The 23475-nt window shown below is 40.7% G+C and overlaps 1 protein-coding gene across 1 annotated transcript in view; it reads left to right on the top strand.

The window, feature by feature from the left end:
• Positions 1 to 2571: 2571 nt before the first annotated feature.
• LOC135472831 (chondroitin sulfate proteoglycan 4-like) overlaps positions 2572 to 23475 on the top strand; it is a 54756-nt gene continuing 33852 nt past the window's right edge. Inside the window, exon 1 of the mRNA XM_064752525.1 lies at positions 2572 to 2730. Within this exon, the coding sequence (XP_064608595.1) occupies positions 2664 to 2730 (67 nt within the window). The 5' untranslated portion in view covers positions 2572 to 2663. The remainder of the gene's footprint in view (positions 2731 to 23475) is intronic.

The following is a 23475-nucleotide window of genomic DNA, read 5'->3' as shown; positions in this document are numbered from 1 at the left end:
TGAATTTTTTCTTAGAGAAATATATACCCCCCCTCCCCAAAAAATAACACGGCCCCTGAAAAGAGATCATGTTTGTATTTGCATCTAAGCAATAAGTTACTTAGTTATGGGTGTTGTAGGTTAGGTTTGAATTTTTGCAACTAAAATTGATATCTGCATTTGTAATAAATCATTTACAATGATTTATGATATTACGGTACGTTTCCCAATGCGTATTGTGTCGGGATCGTATATACATGTCATTCTCTGGAAACATTTCGGGAACCACAAAATTGTACTGTCTCTGTTAACTCCGGAGGATTCCTGATACATATATACTACGTCTGTTCCAGTTATCTTCGACACCTGATACTGCTGTACTCATTTTTCCCTCTATTTCAGGCTTTGTTTTGACACAGAAGACTTTAACCAGGTTACCATAAGGGACAATGTACTATATATGTCCTCAATCATGTGTATTATCTACGAACATCAGTTAAAGTTTGTATCTATGAGGAGTTTAGTTATTTATTCATTCATTTATTTATTTCATTGTTCTTTAACGCCATTCTCAAGATTTTTTTTTCACTTGTACGATGTCAGTCATTGGGTGGAAGAAACCGGAGTGTCTCGACAAAAGTTCTTCTATACAACATTTAATTCAATAGACTTCAAATACACAGTGACCATGATTGGTTGATAATTTCATACAAGTGTATACATTCCCGAACTTATAGGACATTTTGGACTGCGTCACACAGTATTGGTTGTCCTGTACATCGGTGTGCAAACCAAAGGGTCAGCATAGAGCTTGATGTCTACACGCCGGTCTGCTTACAATATGCGCAAAGACAAGCCGGTGGTCAGAGTCAACGGCTGTATAGCGCCTTAGTCTATCTTTTCTCCGTGTTTCCGGTCTACATTGCTTTTGTATGTGCATTCGCATTTTTTAAATCTCTTTTTTGTGATTTTCATTGTTTTGTATACCATCTGCTTTGCTTTTGTCACACAGATTCAATGTTGAGTTAACAGATGTGTATACAATTTAGGTCTATATATAGGCACCAAATGCATATAACAAATACAGTATATGTCTTTTATTAAATGTTACTTAACGCCATTTTCAATATATAACAGATAATATAGTTCAGTTGGACCGTTTTGTAATCAGACATCAGACAAAAGGAAATTATTTTAATAAAGTGTTATTAAGCATTACTTTCAACACCACAGGTCAGTCTAAATTTGTCTGTATTAGGCCTGCATATTATCGGCAATATTATTTCGTGTTCTCACCAGAAACATAAAAATGTCCTCTTGAGTCCTCCTGAACAGAGATTCTATCAAAATAAATTTGCTCAATTAAACCTTATCAGGACATTTTAAAATAATTTTACATGAGCTTATACCACTTAAAATGATGACTGCTTAGATCAGTTGGGGCGTGGTCTAGAGAATGATTACCAGCGCGTGACATGTTACTGATTATTTTCGTGACAATTACTATTTCTTCGCTTGGTGACTTGGGAGCATATTGATCTTAACTTGAAATCTACTGTCTGATCAACACCGATCCTTCTCTCTGTTCTTCTAATATGACATAGCCTCACACAACAAGTAGGCTACTAGCTCGCAGACATCTAGCAGGTAGGCTGTTTTAATGTGAATATATGTTAAAGGTGATGGCAACACTACGTTTTGATTAATTCTAGACTAGTGACTTTTTATAAATTGCAGTTAATATCACTGCATTTTTTTTACGTAATTCTACTTAAGCCATGATGCCAGGGGGTGTGTAATTTGCTGCTATTTATGCATTTACATGAAGAGCTAGAATGAAACCCAGACTGAGGAATATTGAACAGAGGTTGTATTTCACCGGTTATGTATGACCATTTGCCAGCTATCATACTGTCGTCGCTGCTCTGGTCTTACTGTGTGTGCTGTAATCTTATATTATAATTATATATAATTATTATATATTATACATTAGGCTATTATTATTATATTATACACATGTAATCATACAAGTTAGTGTGAAGGACAACTAATGAGCTCGCGATATGGGGGCCTAGGTGGTAAATAGATTGCATAGGCCTTCAGCTAGGCCATGTGAAGTTACGGTCTATATAGGCCTAGACAGTCCTGTTAGGCCTTCACCCTTAGTGGAGCATTCGCTGTCCTCTGCGGTCGCTACATATCACTGCCATGTACCGCTCAACATGTTTGACCTTTGGACCCCACGGGTTTGCTTGCTTGAATTCAGCTCTCGCTGTTTTCTGACTGCCAATTTAAGTCAGCATTTACCAAACCTCACCGCTACAATATAAGTGCAAAACCATACGGAAACACAGTCAGGATTCATGAAATAACCTAACATCTATAGTTTTAAATTGTGTAAGTCAAGTACTTGGAGCAAACAAAGCCAACTGAGCACATCATACAACTTCGCCACGCAGAGTTTAATGCTCTATCAGCGGAAGAGTTATGTCCCTTCCTTAGACCGTGGGAAATCCCGCAAAATACGAGGCAAAATACCGCAAAGTGGAGAGTGCTGGGGTCGTGGAGAGTAACTAAACATAATGGCAAGAAACGAATGGAAGGGTAGTGTTGAGTTTCGCTAGGGTTGGATTTTTGCAGCTGCCGTAGCTCCAGAAGATCTTGGAATGTCGTGATTTTCTACCATGCTGTTCGGGAGAGGTGTTCTTCTGTTGGCCGCGACAATCTGGGTGGTGGATGGAGCGCAAACAGGTAAATAGAGAGCGGAATTTGGTAAATCTGTGAAATGAAACGTCAGTGAAGACGACTGGCCAGCAGGCTGCCCGTCTGCTGATGAGTGTTTTGTGCGGCCATCTCCCCCCTACTATCCCTAGTCCCTGTCAGTGGGGCTGCACCCCCCTATCTCTACCAGCACACCCCTTTGTCTTCTCCCATCAGTTAGAGAATGAATGAAGTGACATTTAGTGGACAAATTTGACATTTTTGGTTAGCCTAGTATGTCAGCTACAGTGCACTTAGACAAACCAAAATGTGGCTCGTAATACCGGTGGATATGTTTAAATTGCTTGCTAGGGGAAAATCTTTCCCTTTATACACAGATGAGTGGATGAAGCAAACTTTCTCAATTAATTTATGCGTGCATTCTTCATATTTCTCAATTTTTTTTTCATTACTGGTGTAAATAACTGGAGTCATTTATCAATTGAAGGAAGAGCAGTCACAATACTGTAGGCTAGACAGTGTGCCCAACTGTAATGCTTATATATACTACCCATGTCTGTTTATAGATAGCGGTACAGGTAAGAATTAGGGAATGACTTCCATTGTTTATTTCATTCACTTATTAAAGCCAGATATATCCTCCCACCATGTTGGCTGTCATGTGAAATGTTCTGGAGTACCGTGTAAAACAACAATAAAAGAAATACAAAGATGTAAAAAAGAGCTATTTTCAACAGGCTGATCAGTAACTGTACCCTGGATGTACTCTCGCAATACAGACTTCAGTATGCTTATGATATGTGAAACTAGTGCCATAATGTAGTATTAAGGGGCCTCCGTGGCTCAGTCGGTTAGCGCGCTAGCGCAGCGTAATGACCCAGGAGTCTCTCACCAATGCGGTCACTGTGAGTTCAAGTCCAGCTCGTGCTGGCTTCCTCTCCGGCCGTAAGTGAGAAGGTCTTCCAGCAACCTGCGGATGGTCGTGGGTTTCCCCCGGGTCTGCCCGGTTTCCTCCCACCATAATGCTGGCCGCCGTCGTATAAGTGAAATATTCTTGAGTACGGCGTAAAACACCAATCAAATAAATAAATAAATAAATAATGTAGTATTATTCAAAACTGACTCTGGATTACTCCAGAGTTATATTATTGGCTGAAAACATGTGGCTGTTTTCACCAACATATACATGTGTCCATCTACCAGGTCCGCTTCAGGAGCGGTAGATCTGGGATCAATCCTGGATCGAGTCGCACCTAAGACTTTAAAAGAGGAAGGTGTAACTTCCTCGCTTGGCGTTCAGCATGAAGGGGATAGTGCAATGGCTGGTTGACCCCTATCAGTATAATGGCTCGGGCAGGGCGGCTTACATGCCATCATGGCTGAGTACGACATTAAACCCCAAGCGCTCACTCACTCACTCACTCACTCCAACTAGCAACCCTGATGGCACAGTTGGACATGTCAGGTATCAAATCCCATTTGGCCCGGTCCAAACTAAGTGGTGCCTGACAAGCTTATTTGTGGGCCTGATCACAGCCACACACTTTAATACCTGTACCTCTAAACTTGATATGTCATGGTACAGCTCAGTAATCACCTGTACCTCAGAATTTGGCATATAGTGTTATAGTGGTACAGCTCAGTAATTACCTGTACCTTTGAACTTGCTGTGCAGTGTTATAGTGGTACAGCTCAATAATTACATGTACCTCTGAACTTACTGTGTAGTGGTATAGTGGTACAGCTCAGTAATAAAATGTACCTCTGATTTTTCTTACAGTGTCTTGCTATATTGGTACAGCTCAGTAATAACAATGTATATGTTCCCTGAACTTAAGGTGTTGTGTTATAGTGGTACAGCTCAGTAATTACCTGTACCTCTGAACTTGCTGTGTAGTCTTATAGTGGTACAGCTCAGTAATTGCCTGTACCTCTGAACTTACGATTTCGCGCTACAGCTCAGTAATTGCTTGAACCTCTGAACTTGCGATGTAGTGGTACAGCTCAGTGATTACCCCTGCCTCTGACCAGCTTGATAATTACCCAGTGCATAGGTACGATAGGTACATACATGAATGTACCTGTACTGGGCCCACTTGCGCAAATCCCTCTTAACGCTAAGGGCACGTAACTACCAAGGCAACCAGCACTGTAGGCATTACATCACCATGGTAGTAACGTGCTCTGAACATTAAGAGAGCTTCAAGCAAGTGGGCCCTGGTTGTCAGGTTCTGTGGTTTGCATTACCTGAAAACATGTAGCTGTCTTAATCTGCACATGCAACTGTACATACACTGCACCGTGTAGGATGTGGCAGAAAGATGGGAGAATCTACACATGTAACTGTACTTACACCGCACCATGTAGGATGTGGCAGAAAGATGGGAGAATCTACACATGTAACTGTACATACACCGCACCGTGTAGGATGTGACAGAAAGATGGGAGAATCTACACATGTAATTGTACTTACACTGCACCATGTAGGATGTGGTAGAAAGATGGGAGAATCTACACATGTAACTGTACTTACACTGCACCATGTAGGATGTGGCAGAAAGATGGGAGAATCTACACATGTAACTGTACACACACGGCACCGTGTAGGATGTGGCAGAAAGATGGGAGAATCTACACATGTAACTGTACGTACACCGCACCATGTAGGATGTGACAGAAAGATGGGAGAATCTACACATGTAACTGTACGTACACCGCACCATGTAGGATGTGACAGAAAGATGGGAGAATCTACACATGTAACTGTACATACACCGCACCATGTAGGATGTGACAGAAAGATGGGAGAATCTACACATGTAACTGTACGTACACCGCACCGTGTAGGATGTGGCAGAAAGATGGGAGAATCTACACATGTAACTGTACATACACCGCACCATGTAGGATGTGGCAGAAAGATGGGAGAATCTACACATGTAACTGTACGTACAACCGACCGTGTAGGATGTGGCAGAAAGATGGGAGAATCTACACATGTAACTGTACGTACACCGCACCATGTAGGATGTGGCAGAAAGATGGGAGAATCTACACATGTAACTGTACATACACCGCACCATGTAGGATGTGGCTGAAAGATGGGAGAATCTACACATGTAACTGTACGTACACCGCACCATGTAGGATGTGGCAGAAAGATGGGAGAATCTACACATGTAACTGTACATACACCGCACCATGTAGGATGTGACAGAAAGATGGGAGAATCTACACATGTAACTGTACGTACAACTGACCGTGTAGGATGTGGCAGAAAGATGGGAGAATCTACACATGTAACTGTACATACACCGCACCATGTAGGATATGGCAGAAAGATGGGAGAATCTACACATGTAACTGTACGTACAACCGACCATGTAGGATGTGGCAGAAAGATGGGAGAATCTACACATGTAACTGTACGTACACCGCACCATGTAGGATGTGGCAGAAAGATGGGAGAATCTACACATGTAACTGTACGTACAACCGACCGTGTAGGATGTGGCAGAAAGATGGGAGAATCTACACATGCAACTGTACATACACCGCACCATGTAGGATGTGGCAGAAAGATGGGAGAATCTACACATGCAACTGTACATACACCGCACCATGTAGGATGTGGCAGAAAGATGGGAGAATCTACACATGTAACTGTACGTACACCGCACCATGTAGGATGTGGCAGAAAGATGGGAGAATCTACACATGTAACTGTACATACACCGCACCGTGTAGGATGTGGCAGAAAGATGGGAGAATCTACACATGTAACTGTACATACACCGCACCGTGTAGGATGTGGCAGAAAGATGGGAGAATCTACACATGTAACTGTACGTACACCGCACCATGTAGGATGTGGCAGAAAGATGGGAGAATCTACACATGTAACTGTAAATACACCGCACCATGTAGGATGTGGCAGAAAGATGGGAGAATCTACACATGTAACTGTACGTACACCGCACCATGTAGGATGTTATTAAGGACATTTAGGACATTAAATTATTGAAAAGATTGTTTCGTAATTCCATGTTAGTCTTATGTACATGCTGAAAATAAGTCTCATTTAAATCATTAACTCAAAGTAGTTCTCATGATTGGAACAGGCAGAGTGCAAGTATGTGTGATGTATTAGGCAGTGATTTAATGACCATGAGGGATAGAGACATTGGGCAGGAAGTCTATGAGTTATTATTTCATTACAACCTCACTGTATACATGGAGGAATCATGTAGGATACACGTTGGATAGCGAGCAGTTTAAACTACCTCCATGTATAGTCCAGAACCACTGTACCAGCAGGATGAACCTGTGTGTGGTGTGATACAGACGTGTGTTTTACTGGCTTTACTTGTGCTGTAATACACTTGTACATGTATAGTCCAGGATCACAGTACCAGCAGGATGAACCTGTGTGTGGTGTGATATATACATGTATGATTTACTGGCTTTACTTGTGCTGTAATACACTTGTACATGTATAGTCCAGGACCACTGTACCAGCAGGATGAACCTGTGTGTGGTGTGATATATACATGTATGATTTACTGGCTTTACTTGTGCTGTAATACACTTGTACATGTATAGTCCAGGATCACAGTACCAGCAGGATGAACCTGTGTGTGGTGTGATACAGACGTGTGTTTTACTGGCTTTACTTGTGCTGTAATACACTTGTACATGTATAGTCCAGGATCACAGTACCAGCAGGATGAACCTGTGTGTGGTGTGATATATACATGTATGATTTACTGGCTTTACTTGTGCTGTAATACACTTGTGCATGTATAGTCCAGGACCACTGTACCAGCAGGATGAACCTGTGTGTGGTGTGATACAGACGTGTGTTTTACTGGCTTTACTTGTGCTGTAATACACTTGTACATGTATAGTCCAGGATCACAATACCAGCAGGATGAACCTGTGTGTGGTGTGATATATACATTTATGATTTACTGGCTTTACTTGTGCTGTAATACACTTGTACATGTATAGTCCAGGATCACAGTACCAGCAGGATGAACCTGTGTGTGGTGTGATATATACATGTATGTTTTTACTGGCTTTACTTGTGCTGTAATACACTTGTACATGTATAGTCCAGGACCACTGTACCAGCAGGATGAACCTGTGTGTGGTGTGATACAGACGTGTATGTTTTACTGGCTTTACTTGTGCTGTAATACACTTGTACATGTATAGTCCAGGACCACTGTACCAGCAGGATGAACCTGTGTGTGGTGTGATACAGACGTGTGTTTTACTGGCTTTACTTGTGCTGTAATACACTTGTACAAGTATAGTCCAGGACCACCGTACCAGCAGGATGAACCTGTGTGTGGTGTGATATATACATGTATGTTTTACTGGCTTTACTTGTGCTGTAATACACTTGTACATGTATAGTCCAGGACCACAGTACCAGCAGGATGAACCTGTGTGTGGTGTGATATATACATGTATGTTTTACTGGCTTTACTTGTGCTGTAATACACTTGTACAAGTATAGTCCAGGATCACAGTAGCAGCAGGATGAACCTGTGTGTGGTGTGATATATACATGTATGTTTTACTGGCTTTACTTGTGCTGTAATAGACTTGTAGGTGCATAAAATGCTAGCATTATTTACATGACCATTTGGTATATACTTGATGTAAAGTGTTGCATGTATTCTCCGATGGAAGGAAAGGTGGATGTGTCAGGTGACATAAGTTAGTCTGTGCACATGTACCACATCAGTGCAGTGCTGGACCAGCTTGATGCAGCTCCCTTCTGCATATACATGCACATGGCAGTCTCACCCAGATCCCAGTCTACAATGTTACACCCTTCTTCAAAACTTCACAGTGACTCATAGGGGACACTTATGTTATTTTTAGGTCTGAAGAAACCTAGAACTGCTGAAACTGAACCTTTTACCCAGTACCCTCCTCCCTCCATCTCCAGGGGTTGAGGGGAAGCTGAGAGGGTGGGGAATGTTTAGCTTTGTGGTCCTGATGTCTGTTATCAAATTAATCTTTGGTACTGGTATCCTGAAGGAGAGAGAGAAGTCAGCTGCTAGCTGCCCCCTCCCCCCCCCCCCCCCACTTGGTCTAGATGGCTGGTGATTAGGTACCTCATGGCCGTGAGTTCGCAGGTTCAAAACCAGGGGATGTCACACCCAGTTTTCAGCAACTGGAACATATGCTATACCAAAATAATGACAGCACTGTTGCGTAAGCCACTTTCTAAATGTAACATAGTTTGAGCCATTATTACAGCCAATCAGAACATAGCTTGAGCCATTATTACAGCCAATCAGAACCATGCTTGAGCCATTATTACAGTCAATCAGAACATAGCTTTTGAGCCATTATTATGGCCAATCAGAACATAGTTTGAGCCATTATTACGGCCAATCAGAACATAGCTTGAGCCATTATTACAATGTTTTGCTGTATCTATGAATCTGCAGAAATGGGTAATAATTTGACATGTCCTCAAAGCATTATATAACAGAATCTATAGCTATTTGCATAACATTATCTGGTGTGGATGATCTACTAGCTGACACCATTAATCTTGTATATTGATTATTCCAATTTGGAAATAACCTTGTCATCTTAATGCACTCTGATATTATCAAAACAACTGATGTACATTTCTGGAATGACAGTATCAGTTAGCATGTCAGGAGGCTGTCAGCATGAAGGTCCAGCTGTGCTCAGGATGACATTTGCGTTTTGGTGTCCACCCTGCCATGTTGTAAACATTGCATACCTGAGATTTGTCTCAAAAGTTGAAATGTGACCAGCTCAGTGTCAGCTTGTATGTTCTGTGAGTCCATCTGTACATGTATGTGACACTCTCAGAGTCAGCTTGTATGTTTTGTGAGTCCATCTATACATTTATGTGACTAACTCAGAGTTAGCTCATATGTTCTGTGAGTTCACGTATACATGCATGTGACTAGCCCAGAGTCAGCTTGTATGTTTGTGAGTCCACATATACATGTATGTGACCAGTTCAGAGTCGGCTCATATGTTCTGTGAGTTTACGTATACAGGTATGTGACTAGCCCAGAGTCAGCTTGTATGTTTGTGAGTCCACATATACATGTATGTGACCAGTTCAGAGTCAGCTTGTATGTTTGTGAGTCCACATATACATGTATGTGACCAGTTCAGAGTCAGCTTGTATGTTTGTGAGTCCACATATACATGCATGTGACTAGCCCAGAGTCAGCTTGTATGTTTGTGAGTCCACGTATACATGTATGTGACCAGTTCAGAGTCAGCTTGTATGTTTGTGAGTCCACATATACATGCATGTGACTAGCCCAGAGTCAGCTTGTATGTTTGTGAGTCCATGTATACATGTATGTGACCAGTTCAGAGTCAGCTTGTATGTTTGTGAGTCCATGTATACATGTATGTGACCAGTTCAGAGTCAGCTCGTATGTTCTGCGAGGCCATCTATACATGCAATTGACTAGCTCAAAGTCAGCTTGTATGATCTTTCATCTCTGATAATAACATTGAAAAGGTGGTTTGGAGTGATGATACTAGAGTAATGAGAAGGCTGGAGTAGTTGCAGAGTCATTGTAATGGTGAAGCTAAGGTATTAACAAAGCTGAACTGAAAATGATGCTGGAAGAATGATGAAGCTGGACTAATGATGAAGCTAGAGTAGTGATGAAGATGGATAGAATAATGATCACACTGGAGTAGTGACGAAGCTGGACTAATGATAAAGCTGTAGTAACGATGAGGCTAGATAGAGTAATGATGAAGCTGGAGTAGTTATGAAGCTGGATCGAGTAATGATGTCACTGGAGTAGTGATGAAGCTGGAGTAGTGGTGAAGCTGGGGTAGTGATGAAGCTGGAGTAGTGATGAAGCTGGAGTAGTGATGAAGCTGGAGTAGTGATGAAGCTGGAGTAGTGATGAAGCTGGGGTAGTGATGAAGCTGGAGTAGTGATGAAGCTGGAGTAGTGATGAAGCTGGAGAAGTGATGAAGCTGGAGTAGTGGTGAAGCTGAAGTAGTGATGAAGCTGGAGTAGTGATGAAACTGGAGTAGTGATTAAGCTGGAGTACTGGTGAAGCTGGGGTAGTGATGAAGCTGGGGTAGTGGTGAAGCTGGGGTAGAGATGAAGCTGGGGTAGTGGTGAAGCTGGGATGGTGATGAAGCTGGAGTACTGGTGAAGCTGGAGTAGTGATGACGATCATGTTGTATTGATTGATTGTCAGTGAGAGAGAGCAATTCTCTGATGAAGCTGCACAAGATTTGTGAACTTTGGTCATTTGATTATGAAGCATCAAGCTTCAGTAGTGTATTGATCTGGTTATTACATTGAGCCAAAGCACACACAGTATTGATCTTGTTATTACAGTGTGCTGAAGCACACGCAGGATTGATCTGGTTATTACAGCGTGCAGAAGCTCACATAGTATTGATCTGGTTATTACAGTATGCAGAAGCACACGCGGTATTGATCTGGTTATTACAGTGTGCAGAAGCACACAGTATTGATCTGGTTATTACAGTGTGCAGAAGCTCACATAGTATTGATCTGGTTATTACAGTGTGCAGAAGCACACAGTATTGATCTGGTTATTACAGTGTGCAGAAGCTCACATAGTATTGATCTGGTTATTACAGTGTGCTGAAGCACACAGTATTGATCTGGTTATTACAGCGTGCAGAAGCACACATGGTATTGATCTGGTTATTACAGTGTGCAGAAGCACACAGTATTGATCTGGTTATTACAGCGTGCAGAAGCACACATAGTATTGATCTGGTTATTACAGTGTGCAGAAGCACACACAGTATTGATCTGGTTGTTACAGTGTCCAGAAGCAAACACAAAAACCAAACTGACTGATATATGTGTCAGTGATGAAATCACTGAGTTTATGAGTTAGTTTAGGAAGGAAATAAGTGAATGGCACGTGCTAGATCATTGGGTATGAGTCTTGCTGATATAAACATTGTGATAGTACATGTAGTATTTAAAATGCCAAGTCAGTGATGCTGGAAAGGTCACTTCTCAGGGATAAATCACTCTCAAAATGCCAGCCAGATAGAGCCTCCCACAGATCTGCTGACTAAACACAGTTTACTTCTGGACCATAGTATGTTAAATTGTTTGGAATGTTTGATGACTGTACATCTAGTTTGGCATCCTGACCTGCATTTGTTTCAGCTAATATGAACATGGATAATGAGGCAATGGTTTCGAGTGTTTCATAATGACAGCTCTTTGACAGCATCCCACCCTTCTAACACCATTCCTCCCCGGCCCCTTCCACACTTACTCACCATAGTGGCACTTAAAACATTAAGTCACATGTGAAATGATACATACACATGTAATACAGAAAAGTCAGAAAAAGTCATAACCTCCGAGTCATCGTGTGAACAATATTGAACTCTGTGAAGAATGTATGATTGTATATGTTCACACCTCCAGCACGTGGCACAAATTATAGCACTGAAATTTCCTGTTTATACCCACCCAGCCCTGTATACCCACCCAACCCTGCATACCCAACCCAGCCCTGCATACCCACGCAGCCCTGTATACCCACCCAGTTTCTGTATACCCACCCAGCTTCTGTATACGCACCCAGCCCTGTATACCCCCACCCCAGCCTCTGTATACCCACCCAGCCTCTGTATACCCACCCAGCCCTGTATACCCACCCAGCTTCTGTATACCCACCCAGCCTCAGTATACCCACCCAGCCTCTGTATACCCACCCAGCCCTGTATACCCACCCAGCCTCTGTGTTGGGTATACTGTATGACAAAGGATAGTTGTTACTGGAGAGTTCTTTTCTGATTTTCTTATGAGGCTTTTCTTATTATATTATGAGCTATGCCTGATGCCTTGTCCTGACCCTATTGAGTTAATCCTTTGTTAAGGATGCTGCCAGGTTGGGGGTTTCCTACCAGCGACAAGTAGTGGTACTGAATTCTCCAGAGAAACCATCCATAACTCAACCACTGCTGATATTAAATCTCATCAGTGCAGCTGATTTTTTGAAAAAAGTGACAATGAGGATGATTGCTATTCTTCTGTTGATACTACTATTCCAGATCTTCAAGATGAGTTTGGTGCGTATTGGAGTTTTATGAAAAAGTGATCGTCAGAATGCTTCCATATGACAAAGCATTTTAATGGCCAACACAATAAAAATGTGATCAGATTTTGAGAAAGTAAAGAGATGCTCGCCAAAACTTCACGCAAGCAAGGCAATATTAAAATTGATTTCCTTACAAAAGAGATTGTATGTTTTTTCTCTAATATTCCAAAAAGCCTGTTTTAAATAGGTTACAAGATGAGCACGCAGATTCTGGGCAGTATTGCTATGATGATTTTTGCATTCACTATACAAATTACAATAGTGTTGACAAAGCTTTGCGGTTAGGACATGTTGTAAAAAGCTGTGAGACATCACAGAGGGTTAAACGACGTTCTTTCCCTTCCAATTACTATGTGTAAATGCTTGTTATCCTCTGATGAATTTAATACCTCCTGTGAGCGAAGCAATCAATCTAGTTTTGCTTCCCCCTGCCTATACACGTGTCACAGAACAGAGCTGCACAATCTCTCGGGGCATACCTGTACCTGGTTATAATTCCCCAACCAGCCCCAGTGGAACTCTGTCCATGGAGGAGAAGGTGGCCATTAATCGTATTCATTATGAATTATTCCACCTAGAATTGTCTTTAATGGCTGTACATATGGTGCACTAAAAAAGGTCCGATAGATTTATATGAGCTGATCTGTTTTATCAGGGCATAATTTCTCAGGTTCAAATCCAAGTGGTTTTGCTTTTGTCTTTCTTTGACTTGTTTATCTGGAGCAAGTTAAAACTTTACAGATTCTGTGTGTATTGCCCGTACATGAGGATGGATTTCATCAACAGTGTAGTGGTATAAAAGTACTAGCTTTCTATTTCCATCTGAGTGCACATGTACATGTATCGCCCATACACGAGGATGGATTTCATCAACAGTGTAGTGGTATAAAAGTACTAGCTTTCTATTTCCATCTGAGTGCACATGTACATGTATCGCCCATACACGAGGATGGATTTCATCAACAGTGTAGTGGTATAAAAGTACTAGCTTTCTATTTCCATCTGAGTGCCCATGTTCATGTATCGCCCATACACGAGCATGGATTTCATCAACAGTGTAGTGGTATAAAAGTACTAGCTTTCTATTTCCATCTGAGTGCACATGTACATGTATCGCCCATACACGAGGATGGATTTCATCAACAGTGTAGTGGTATAAAAGTACTAGCTTTCTATTTCCATCTGAGTGCCCATGTACATGTATCGCCCATACACGAGCATGGATTTCATCAACAGTGTAGTGGTATAAAAGTACTAGCTTTCTATTTCCATCTGAGTGCACATGTACATGTATCGCCCATACACGAGGATGGATTTCATCAACAGTGTAGTAGTATAAAAGTACTAGCTTTCTATTTCCATCCGAGTGCACATGTACGTATTGCCCATACACGAGGATGGATTTCATCAACAGTGTAGTGGTATAAAAGTACTAGCTTTCTATTTCCATCTGAGTGCACATGTACATGTATCGCCCATACACGAGGATGGATTTCATCAACAGTGTAGTGGTATAAAAGTACTAGCTTTCTATTTCCATCTGAGTGCACATGTACATGTATTGCCCATACACGAGGATGGATTTCATCAACAGTGTAGTGGTATAAAAGTACTAGCTTTCTATTTCCATCTGAGTGCACATGTACATGTATCGCCCATACACGAGGATGGATTTCATCAACAGTGTAGTGGTATAAAAGTACTAGCTTTCTATTTCCATCTGAGTGCACATGTACATGTATCGCCCATACACGAGGATGGATTTCATCAACAGTGTAGTGGTATAAAAGTACTAGCTTTCTATTTCCATCTGAGTGCCCATGTTCATGTATCGCCCATACACGAGCATGGATTTCATCAACAGTGTAGTGGTATAAAAGTACTAGCTTTCTATTTCCATCTGAGTGCACATGTACATGTATCGCCCATACACGAGCATGGATTTCATCAACAGTGAAGTGGTATGGAAGTACTAGCTTTCTATTTCCATCTGAGTGCACATGTACATGTATCGCCCATACACGAGGATGGATTTCATCAACAGTGTAGTGGTATAAAAGTACTAGCTTTCTATTTCCATCTGAGTGCCTATGTTTATGTATCGCCCATACACGAGGATGGATTTCATCAACAGTGTAGTGGTATAAAAGTACTAGCTTTCTATTTCCATCTGAGTGCACATGTACATGTATCGCCCACACACGTGGATGCATTTCATCAACAGTGTAGTGGTATAAAAGTACTAGCTTTCTATTTCCATCTGAAACTCATCAATTTTTATTATTTATGCACTTGGAAGTGTAAACACTTTCAGGTAACAAAACTTCATGGAAACAAGAATAGGGAGGTCATAAAAAAAGAGTTTGAGATAACAATAACAGTTAATAATCCTGTACGTGCTGAAACAGTTTGGTACATTATCAATAATGTGTGGTACATCATCAGTAACATGTGGTACATCATCAGTAATGTGCGTATTTTGGTTGGGTTATGTACATCATCAGTAACATGTGGTACATCATCAGTAACGTGTGTATTTTGGTTGGGTTATGTACATCATCAGTAATGTGTGGTACATCATCAGTAACATGTGGGACATCATCAGTAACATGTGGTACATTATCAGTAAAGTGTGGTACATCATCAGTAACATGTGGGACATCATCAGTAACGTGTGTATTTTGGTTGTGTTGTGTACGTTCTCAATAACATGTGCTACATCATCAGTAACATGTGGTACATTATCAGTAACGTGTGGTACATCACCAGTAACATTTGGTACATCCTCAGTAACGTGTGGTACATCATCAGTAACATGTGGTATATCATCCGGAATGTTTGGTACATCATCAGTAACGTGTGTATTTTGGTTGGGTTATGTACATCATCAGTAATGTGTGGTACATCATCAGTAACATGTGGGACATCATCAGTAACATGTGGTACATCCTCAGTAATGTGTGGTACATCACCAGTAACGTTTGGTACATCATCAGTAACGTGTGTATTTTGGTTGTGTTACGTACGTTCTCAGTAACATGTGCTACATCATCAGTAACATGTGGTACATTATCAGTAACGTGTGGTACACCAGTAATGTTTGGTACATCATCAGTAACGTTTGGTACATCATCAGTAACGTGTGTATTTTGGTTGTGTTATGTACATCATCAGTAACATGTGTATTTTGGTTGGGTTATGTTTAATCAGCTGCTCAACCTCACATCTATACAAGTTGTATTTGACCATTTGACCCTAAACACAGTTAAGCCCATGGGGGAACAGTTTCAGACACAAAGAAATTTTAGGGTAAGGAGTTAAGGCATGTTGACCTTAGGTGACCTTCACAGCACTAGTGCCTGGTCATGGGGTGGTTTGATGAGAAGCAGTGTTCCTCAGACTTAGAGTGCAGGTAAGCGGAACAAGGATAACAAGCCAAGAAAGGTTTTCATTATCTCTACACTGTCAAAGATAAGTGGCCTGATTGTAACCACACACAAACTTCGCTGTATATTGGATTTAATTTCCCACCTCTGGTTGATCACTTGTTTTGACCAGTGGTGGCCGGCCATGGCTGAGTGACCCCATTCTTGAATATCTTGATCAGGATCATTGTGTTGATGACATGGTAAACCCTGACAGCAGAACTGTTAAACAGGAACCAGGTTGAGGGACCAGAGGACCTGTGAGGACCTCCAGGCTATTGTCTGCAGTTATATCTTGTACTCTATCAAAGGAAATTTTGGCCACTGCCAAATAGAATCTTATACAGTGCTGATTCAAATCTTGTGCAAAACCTGTATTAAAGTCTTTTACACTGCCAAGTAAAATCTTTTATATTTCTCAGTAAAATCTTCTACACTGCCATCTGATCTCTTATTCAATTTTGGGAAATACATCTTCCACATTATGAAATAAGCTACATGAGTATTACCATTTTTGCCATTTGATTATGCAGTTATTTGATCATGAACAGCAACTCAGAACATCCACTTTCACAAAATTTAATTGCATATTTTTCCCCTTTCCTGTCTCATGGTACAGAACTCAAGATAACATTGCATAATGAAGTTTCAGGAAAATGACCCCAGGCTGTCGCATATCAATTAAGTTGGCACTGGACTGACTGATTCGTCTTTCTGCCATTCTCTGATGTATCCATGGATGCCTAGTCTCACAATTGTTTTGAAAATTATTAAAACGCTGGGAAAGTGGTGAATGTTTAATCCTGCATCGTTGAAAGCATGGAATTCCCAGAAGCTCTTTTAGCTGTGATGTAGAGATCATTGCAAATATTGAAAACATTATTTTTGTGTGAAAATTCTGTTTCCTTTAAGTGAATTTCACTATAACTTTATTTCTGTACCTCCGTGCTTGATTTGCCTGAGCTCTTTTTCTAACGCTATTAAAGCATCAGTCTTTTCTCCTAAATGTCAAACCAAAATGACTTGAAGACATGCAATATCATTTATTTTAATAGCACTTCTGTGTGAAGAGTTTGGGTGTTTTCTATGCGTTGGAAACATCAGGTTTTTGTCTGGATCGTTTCATACACATCGAAGAGACGTAACATATGTACATATATTTGTAGTACAAATAGGTTCGTAATTGTTATAGAATTATATACAATATTAATTTTAACATTTGCCAGTTTTTGACTGCTCATCTTTGCAGCAGCGGGCTGCACAGGTTGAGTGTAACACAGACCTGTTACAGAGCTACTGTATGATTTGTACTCAGTGTAACACAAATCTGTTACAACCCTACTGTATGTTTAGTGCTCAGTGTAAAACAGATGTGTTAAAGAAGTACTTTATGATCAGTGCTCAGTGTAACACAGACCTATTACAGCTATACTGTATGAGTACAGCTGTTCTGTATGATTAGTGCTCAGTGTAGAACAGATCTGTTTTGGAGCTGTGCTGTCTGATGAATGCTTGGTGTAACACAGATCTGTTACAGCCATACTGTATGGTTAGTGCTAAGCGTAACACAGATTTGTAACAGTTGTACTGTGTGATTAGTGCTCAGTATAACAAAGATTTGTTACAGCCATAGTGTATGATTAGTGCTCAGTGTAGCACAAATCTGTGACAGTCTTACTGTACAGTTAGTGCTAAGTGTAACACAGATTTATAACAGCCGTACTGTGTGATTAGTGCTCAGTATAACACAGATTTGTTCCAGCCATACTGTATGATTAGTACTAAGCGTAACACAGGTTTGTTACAGTCGTACTGTGTGATTAGTGCTCAGTATAGCACAGGTTTGTTACAGCCATACTGTTTGGTTTGTGATCAGTATAGCACAAATCTGTGACAGTCTTACTGTATGGTTATTGCTAAGTGTAACCCAGATTTGTAACAGTCGTACTGTGTGATTAGTGCTCAGTATAACACAGGTTTGTTACGGCTGTACTGCATTATTAGTGCTCAGTGTAACACAGATCTGTTACACCGGTACTGTATGGTTTGTGCTCAGTGTAGCACAAATCTGTGACAGTCTTACTGTATGGTTATTGCTAAGTGTAACCCAGATTTGTAACAGTCGTACTGTGTGATTAGTGCTCAGTATAACACAGGTTTGTTACGGCTGTACTGCATTATTAGTGCTCAGTGTAACACAGATCTGTTACTCCGGTACTGTATGGTTAGTGCTCAGATGGCTGAAGGAAGCGCTTGTGTAGCCACAAGCTCCCTCTTCCATGGTGACATCACTAGTATGCTCATTGATTGGGACTGATTGTGCAGGTATTAATGGGATGAATGGAAACATTCCATCATTTGTCATTGATCTGTGTGAATGTCCAGAGAGGCCTCCCAGCCTCAGATACCCTATACAGTTCTAACTTGTCGCTTTCAATTAACCTAGGTTAATAGGATATCAGTTTTAAAAATAATGGGGTAGTTAAGTAGTATAAAGAAACTCAACTTTTATGAAGTATTTGAGGTGTATTTTTAAATGAATTAGTCTCATGGATGGCATGATAATGCTTGAGGACTTGGTAATTTATCTTTCAGATTTCAGATGAACATGATTTATCATTGTGAACACTCATGAACCAGTGCATTTTAAACAGTTTAACCATATGTACATTAGGGTCTACGCATGAAATGAACTAGGCAAAGTGCACTTAGCATTACATTGTTGTAACTATCAAAGCAGTCCGCACCTTCCACACTAGTCAGTAGTGGAAATGCCTGCGCGTTGCCATTGTCATGATTCTTTTTGTAACTGCACAGTTTGAAAAACAACCTCGAAGAAGTAGAAAATTGAGGCACGGGCATGGTGAACTGATTGTTGCCATTGTATGTCTGTCTGTCATTTTTGCTCAGGCATTTGATGTCTGTTTGCATGAAGGTTACTTAAGGTTGGACCGGCTGACCTGAGAGGGTGGACCAACACAAAGGTACCTGGCAGGTGTGAAATTCTGTGGCCAGGTGCTTATGGAAACTCACCAGCCCAGGTGGCAATAAAACACAAACAAAAGCTACAGTTTGCGTGTTCATGCAGAAAGCAGATATATACATTTATACTGTGTTTGTACATCAATTGTTATTCTTTAATAATTAAAACTTTTGATTTCATGGCTGAGGGGGTTAGCACGTCAGCACAGCGCAATGACCCAGGAGCCTCTCACCAAAGTGGTCGCTGTGAGTTTAAGACCAGCTCATGCTGGGTTCCTCTCCAGCCCTATGTGGGAAGGTCTGTCAGCGGTTTCCCCTGGACTCTGTCAGGTTTCCTCCCACCATAATACTAGCCACCGTCGTGAAATATTATTGAGCAAAATGTGAAACACCAATGAAATAAATAACTAAATACCCGAAAGGCAAATAAATATAAATTTATTTGTAAATATTAAAATATAATTGTGGAAGACTGGTTTTTTTCTCCTGACTCTACTTCATGTTTTCTGCCTACAAATCTGGCTTCTGTATAATAATTAGTCTATTCATGATCTCAGAATCACATTCCATACCATGGGCATCCATCTCTCTTCCACCCCTCGTCCTCCCCTCATCCTCCCCACCAAATTAACGGCCAGTATGTAATGTCTTCGCCACTTTGTACCCTAGGAGTGTTATTGGTGTTTAGCTGTTACTGACTGTTGATTGCCTTAGATTTCATCTAACACTTTGTAATTATATTTATGGTACACCTCTTTGTGAAGGTGTCTGTGATGTTTGAAGGAAGTGCAGTGGGTTTGCATGTTAGACACATTTGTCGGTAGGTATGCCTAATATTTGATGGGAGTTTTATGGGTTTGCATGTTAGACACGTCTGTGGTCAAACCCGTGAGACATACTCTGGCAGAAGTGCCCATAAAACATAATTTTCTCAGCCTGTAAAGTCTGATTTCTGGACATCATCACAGGTCCAGTGAAGAGAACGGCGTTTCAGTTTGCAGTTCAGTTTAGAATGCCAGTTACACTTTAGATGAACCAGAATTACTGTTGCATGAGGGGACACCATTAAAATGTACAGATTGGTGATTGTGCCAAGATCACAAGGTTTATCAAAATTTGCCCATACTGTTTTCCATTAAGTTGCTTACAGAGGCAGACTTCTGGTACAGGTCAATAATATCTACCAGTATCACTGGGTCCTGATCAGCGCCGAAGTGACAGAGATTAGAGCTTGTGAGAAAGCAGTGATCAAAGCTTCATCAGATTTGTCCATAAAGGTGTTTGGCAGGTACATGTATGTGGCATTGATGAAGAATCCATCCAAATCCATCTGTAATGTTTCCACAGACAGACTAATGGACAAACAGGCAGATAAATCAACGGCAGTACAAACATAGTCTGATTTTGTAGAGGCATGCGATAAGTTGAATGTGCAACGTAGTATCTACGGTGGTGACAGATTTAACCCCAAGCCCAGGTGTGACAGATGACATCCAGTTAGAGATACTCTGTGAGTACTGAAATGCTTGTGTCAAGAGTTGTATTCTAACTGCCTGGTAGTTGCTTCTTGTCTTTTCTTGAACATACAACATGTCCTCAATATTGATGATTCTGTGTGTGTATGTTAGTGTTTATATTAAAACGTTTGGTGAAGATGTGGCCTTATGATGTAGATAGGCCCAGTACCTTCAGTACAACATGCTATACCAGTGTATGTCAGAGTGCTCTTAATATCATTGCTTTCAGAAGTACATGTATTGATTTGAAGAGTTCTTAGTGTTTAATATTTGTCCCACTTTGTTATGGATGAGTTAGTCGATAACAAAGTAATTTACGATATCTTCGCCTTGGGCATTCAATCGATACTTTGTAAGATTTATGGGCTTTGAAGACAAGTGTTTCATGAGAATGGCGAGTTTATCATGGTTTTATGCCTTCTGTTTGCTCGCTAGTAACAAAAGGTTTTGGAGGATGGTGGTGGGGGGGGATTTGAAAGGATTCAGCGAGATATGACTTTATCATCAAGTCACGGCCTGTGGGTTTTGTTTTTGTACTGTGTCAGTCAGTGAAAGTTTTATGGCCGCTTATTTTACAGTCCTTTCCTTCTGCCACTTTCAGCGCAGCATCAAGACTTTGGCAATCATTGCACTGCGTCATGAAAAAGTTTGGTGTTTTAAGTTTTGAAATAAAAGTTTATGGACAGTCTTTCCTCATTACATTTTTGAAAAATATGACACCAGATTACTCCAGTGCCATGCTGTGTAATTACAAGAACATTTAAAATACTATAAAGTTGCAAATAAATATTAATCACACTTCATTCAGCCTAGCAAATGATAAATTGGCACAGTGTAAGAAGAAACAGACATTGAAAGATAGCATTGTTAATTAGTTTTCTTATTTCTTTCAATTTCAAATTTGTCATTGGACCTACATGAAATGGCACATTCACACCAACTGTCTATCACATTGGATCTGCGTATAGTACATGTACTAGGAATTTAATATTCCTCTCTTGGAAAATCTGTCTACAGATCTACCCGTCTACCCGGTGCTAACATGTACATGGGCGTACAGTCATACATGTGCAATGTGTGTGGAATTAGAGATCTTCATGGCAAACCATTACTCTAACTAGTTGTCAGTTTGGGTGTCCCAGGGGCTGTAGATTTCTCCTGACAGGCCAATCAAATCTCATCATGCCAACTGTCATGTGATGGAAGACACTGGCTGAGGTTAGCGGCCTCCTGACCTTTCCCCTGCAATAACAGGGATTATGCAGCTTGACAATAACTCCTATAGCTCTGCTGCTAGAGCCAGGCTGGAATGTATGATCATAAAAACAGTTGAGATCCCATTGTTGAAGGATGTTTTATACCCTGTCATTAGAAATTAGACACAGACTGTAATGTGTCAGAATTTAATGCCACTATCGATGAGCTATCCTTTTGTATGCATTGGTTATAATTTCTCTTAAGACTTGATTTTTATTGTTTTTTATAACAACAGGCAAACAGGGGTAAGGGAAATGGTGTCCAACCTTGGAGTGAGTCAGCTCACTAATTAAAATGATTTTTTTTGTCTCTGCTGCTGCTATTAAGGACGCATCACTGATCATTGGCTGTGAACTACTTAGCTTGTTAAATCAGGCGTGTTCAAATGTAATCACTGAATCTTGACCTGATGCTGTCTGCTTGTTTGGGCTAGCCCTATCTTTAGACTGTATCCCCAAATCATTTCCTTTGAACATTTTGTCTTTATTTCTTTGACTTTTAAAACATGAAAAGATTATAAAACTTTATTAAACAGACCTTACATGCCGTGAACATGTACACGTGTGTTTACATGTCACATGTTTGTGTCTTCCTTACATGCCGTGAACATGTAAATGTGTGTTTACATGTCACACATTTGTGTCTTCCTTACATGCCGTGAACATGTACACGTGTGTTTACATGTTACTCCTTTGCATCTTCCTTACATGACGTGAACATGTACACGTGTGTTTACATGTCACACGTTTGTGTCTTCCTTACATGCCGTGAACATGTAAACGTGTGTTTACATGTCACACGTTTGTGTCTTCCTTACATGCCGTGAACATGTACCCGTGTGTTTACATGTCACACGTTTGTGTCTTCCTTACATGCCGTGAACATGTACCCGTGTGTTTACATGTCACATGTTTGTGTCTTCCTTACATGCCGTGAACATGTACACGTGTGTTTACATGTTACTCCTTTGCATCTTCCTTACATGACGTGAACCATTTTTTGTTGTTCTAGTTAGTTATTGTTCATTGCAGATTATCGCTACATGTATATTCATGCTCTGTATTTGTCATAAAGCTTCGTATGTAAAACATTCACTTTCACTTGTGTCTGAAGGCTTCAGTATAATACTTCAGATGAGAAATTGATCCATCTTCGCAAAAAAAATCCTAAGTTTCCCTGTAAGGTGGATGAATCAGTCAGAATCAAGCAAAAGGTGTCACTATAAGGTGGATGAATCAGTCAGAATCAAGCAAAAGGTGTCACTATAAGGTGGATGAATCAGTCAGAATCAAGCAAAAGGTGTCACTATAAGGTGGATGAATCAGTCAGAATCAAGCAAAACATGTCACTATAAGGTGGATGAATCAGTCAGAGTCAAGCAAAAGGTGTCACCATAAGGTGGATGAATCAGTCAGAATGAATCAGTCAGGGATTCACCCAGGCCTGCAG

Source organism: Liolophura sinensis, chromosome 8, assembly GCF_032854445.1.
Source record: "Liolophura sinensis isolate JHLJ2023 chromosome 8, CUHK_Ljap_v2, whole genome shotgun sequence".
In the NCBI taxonomy this organism is placed as follows: domain Eukaryota; kingdom Metazoa; phylum Mollusca; class Polyplacophora; order Chitonida; family Chitonidae; genus Liolophura; species Liolophura sinensis.
This window is presented reverse-complemented; position numbering and strand designations above follow the sequence as displayed.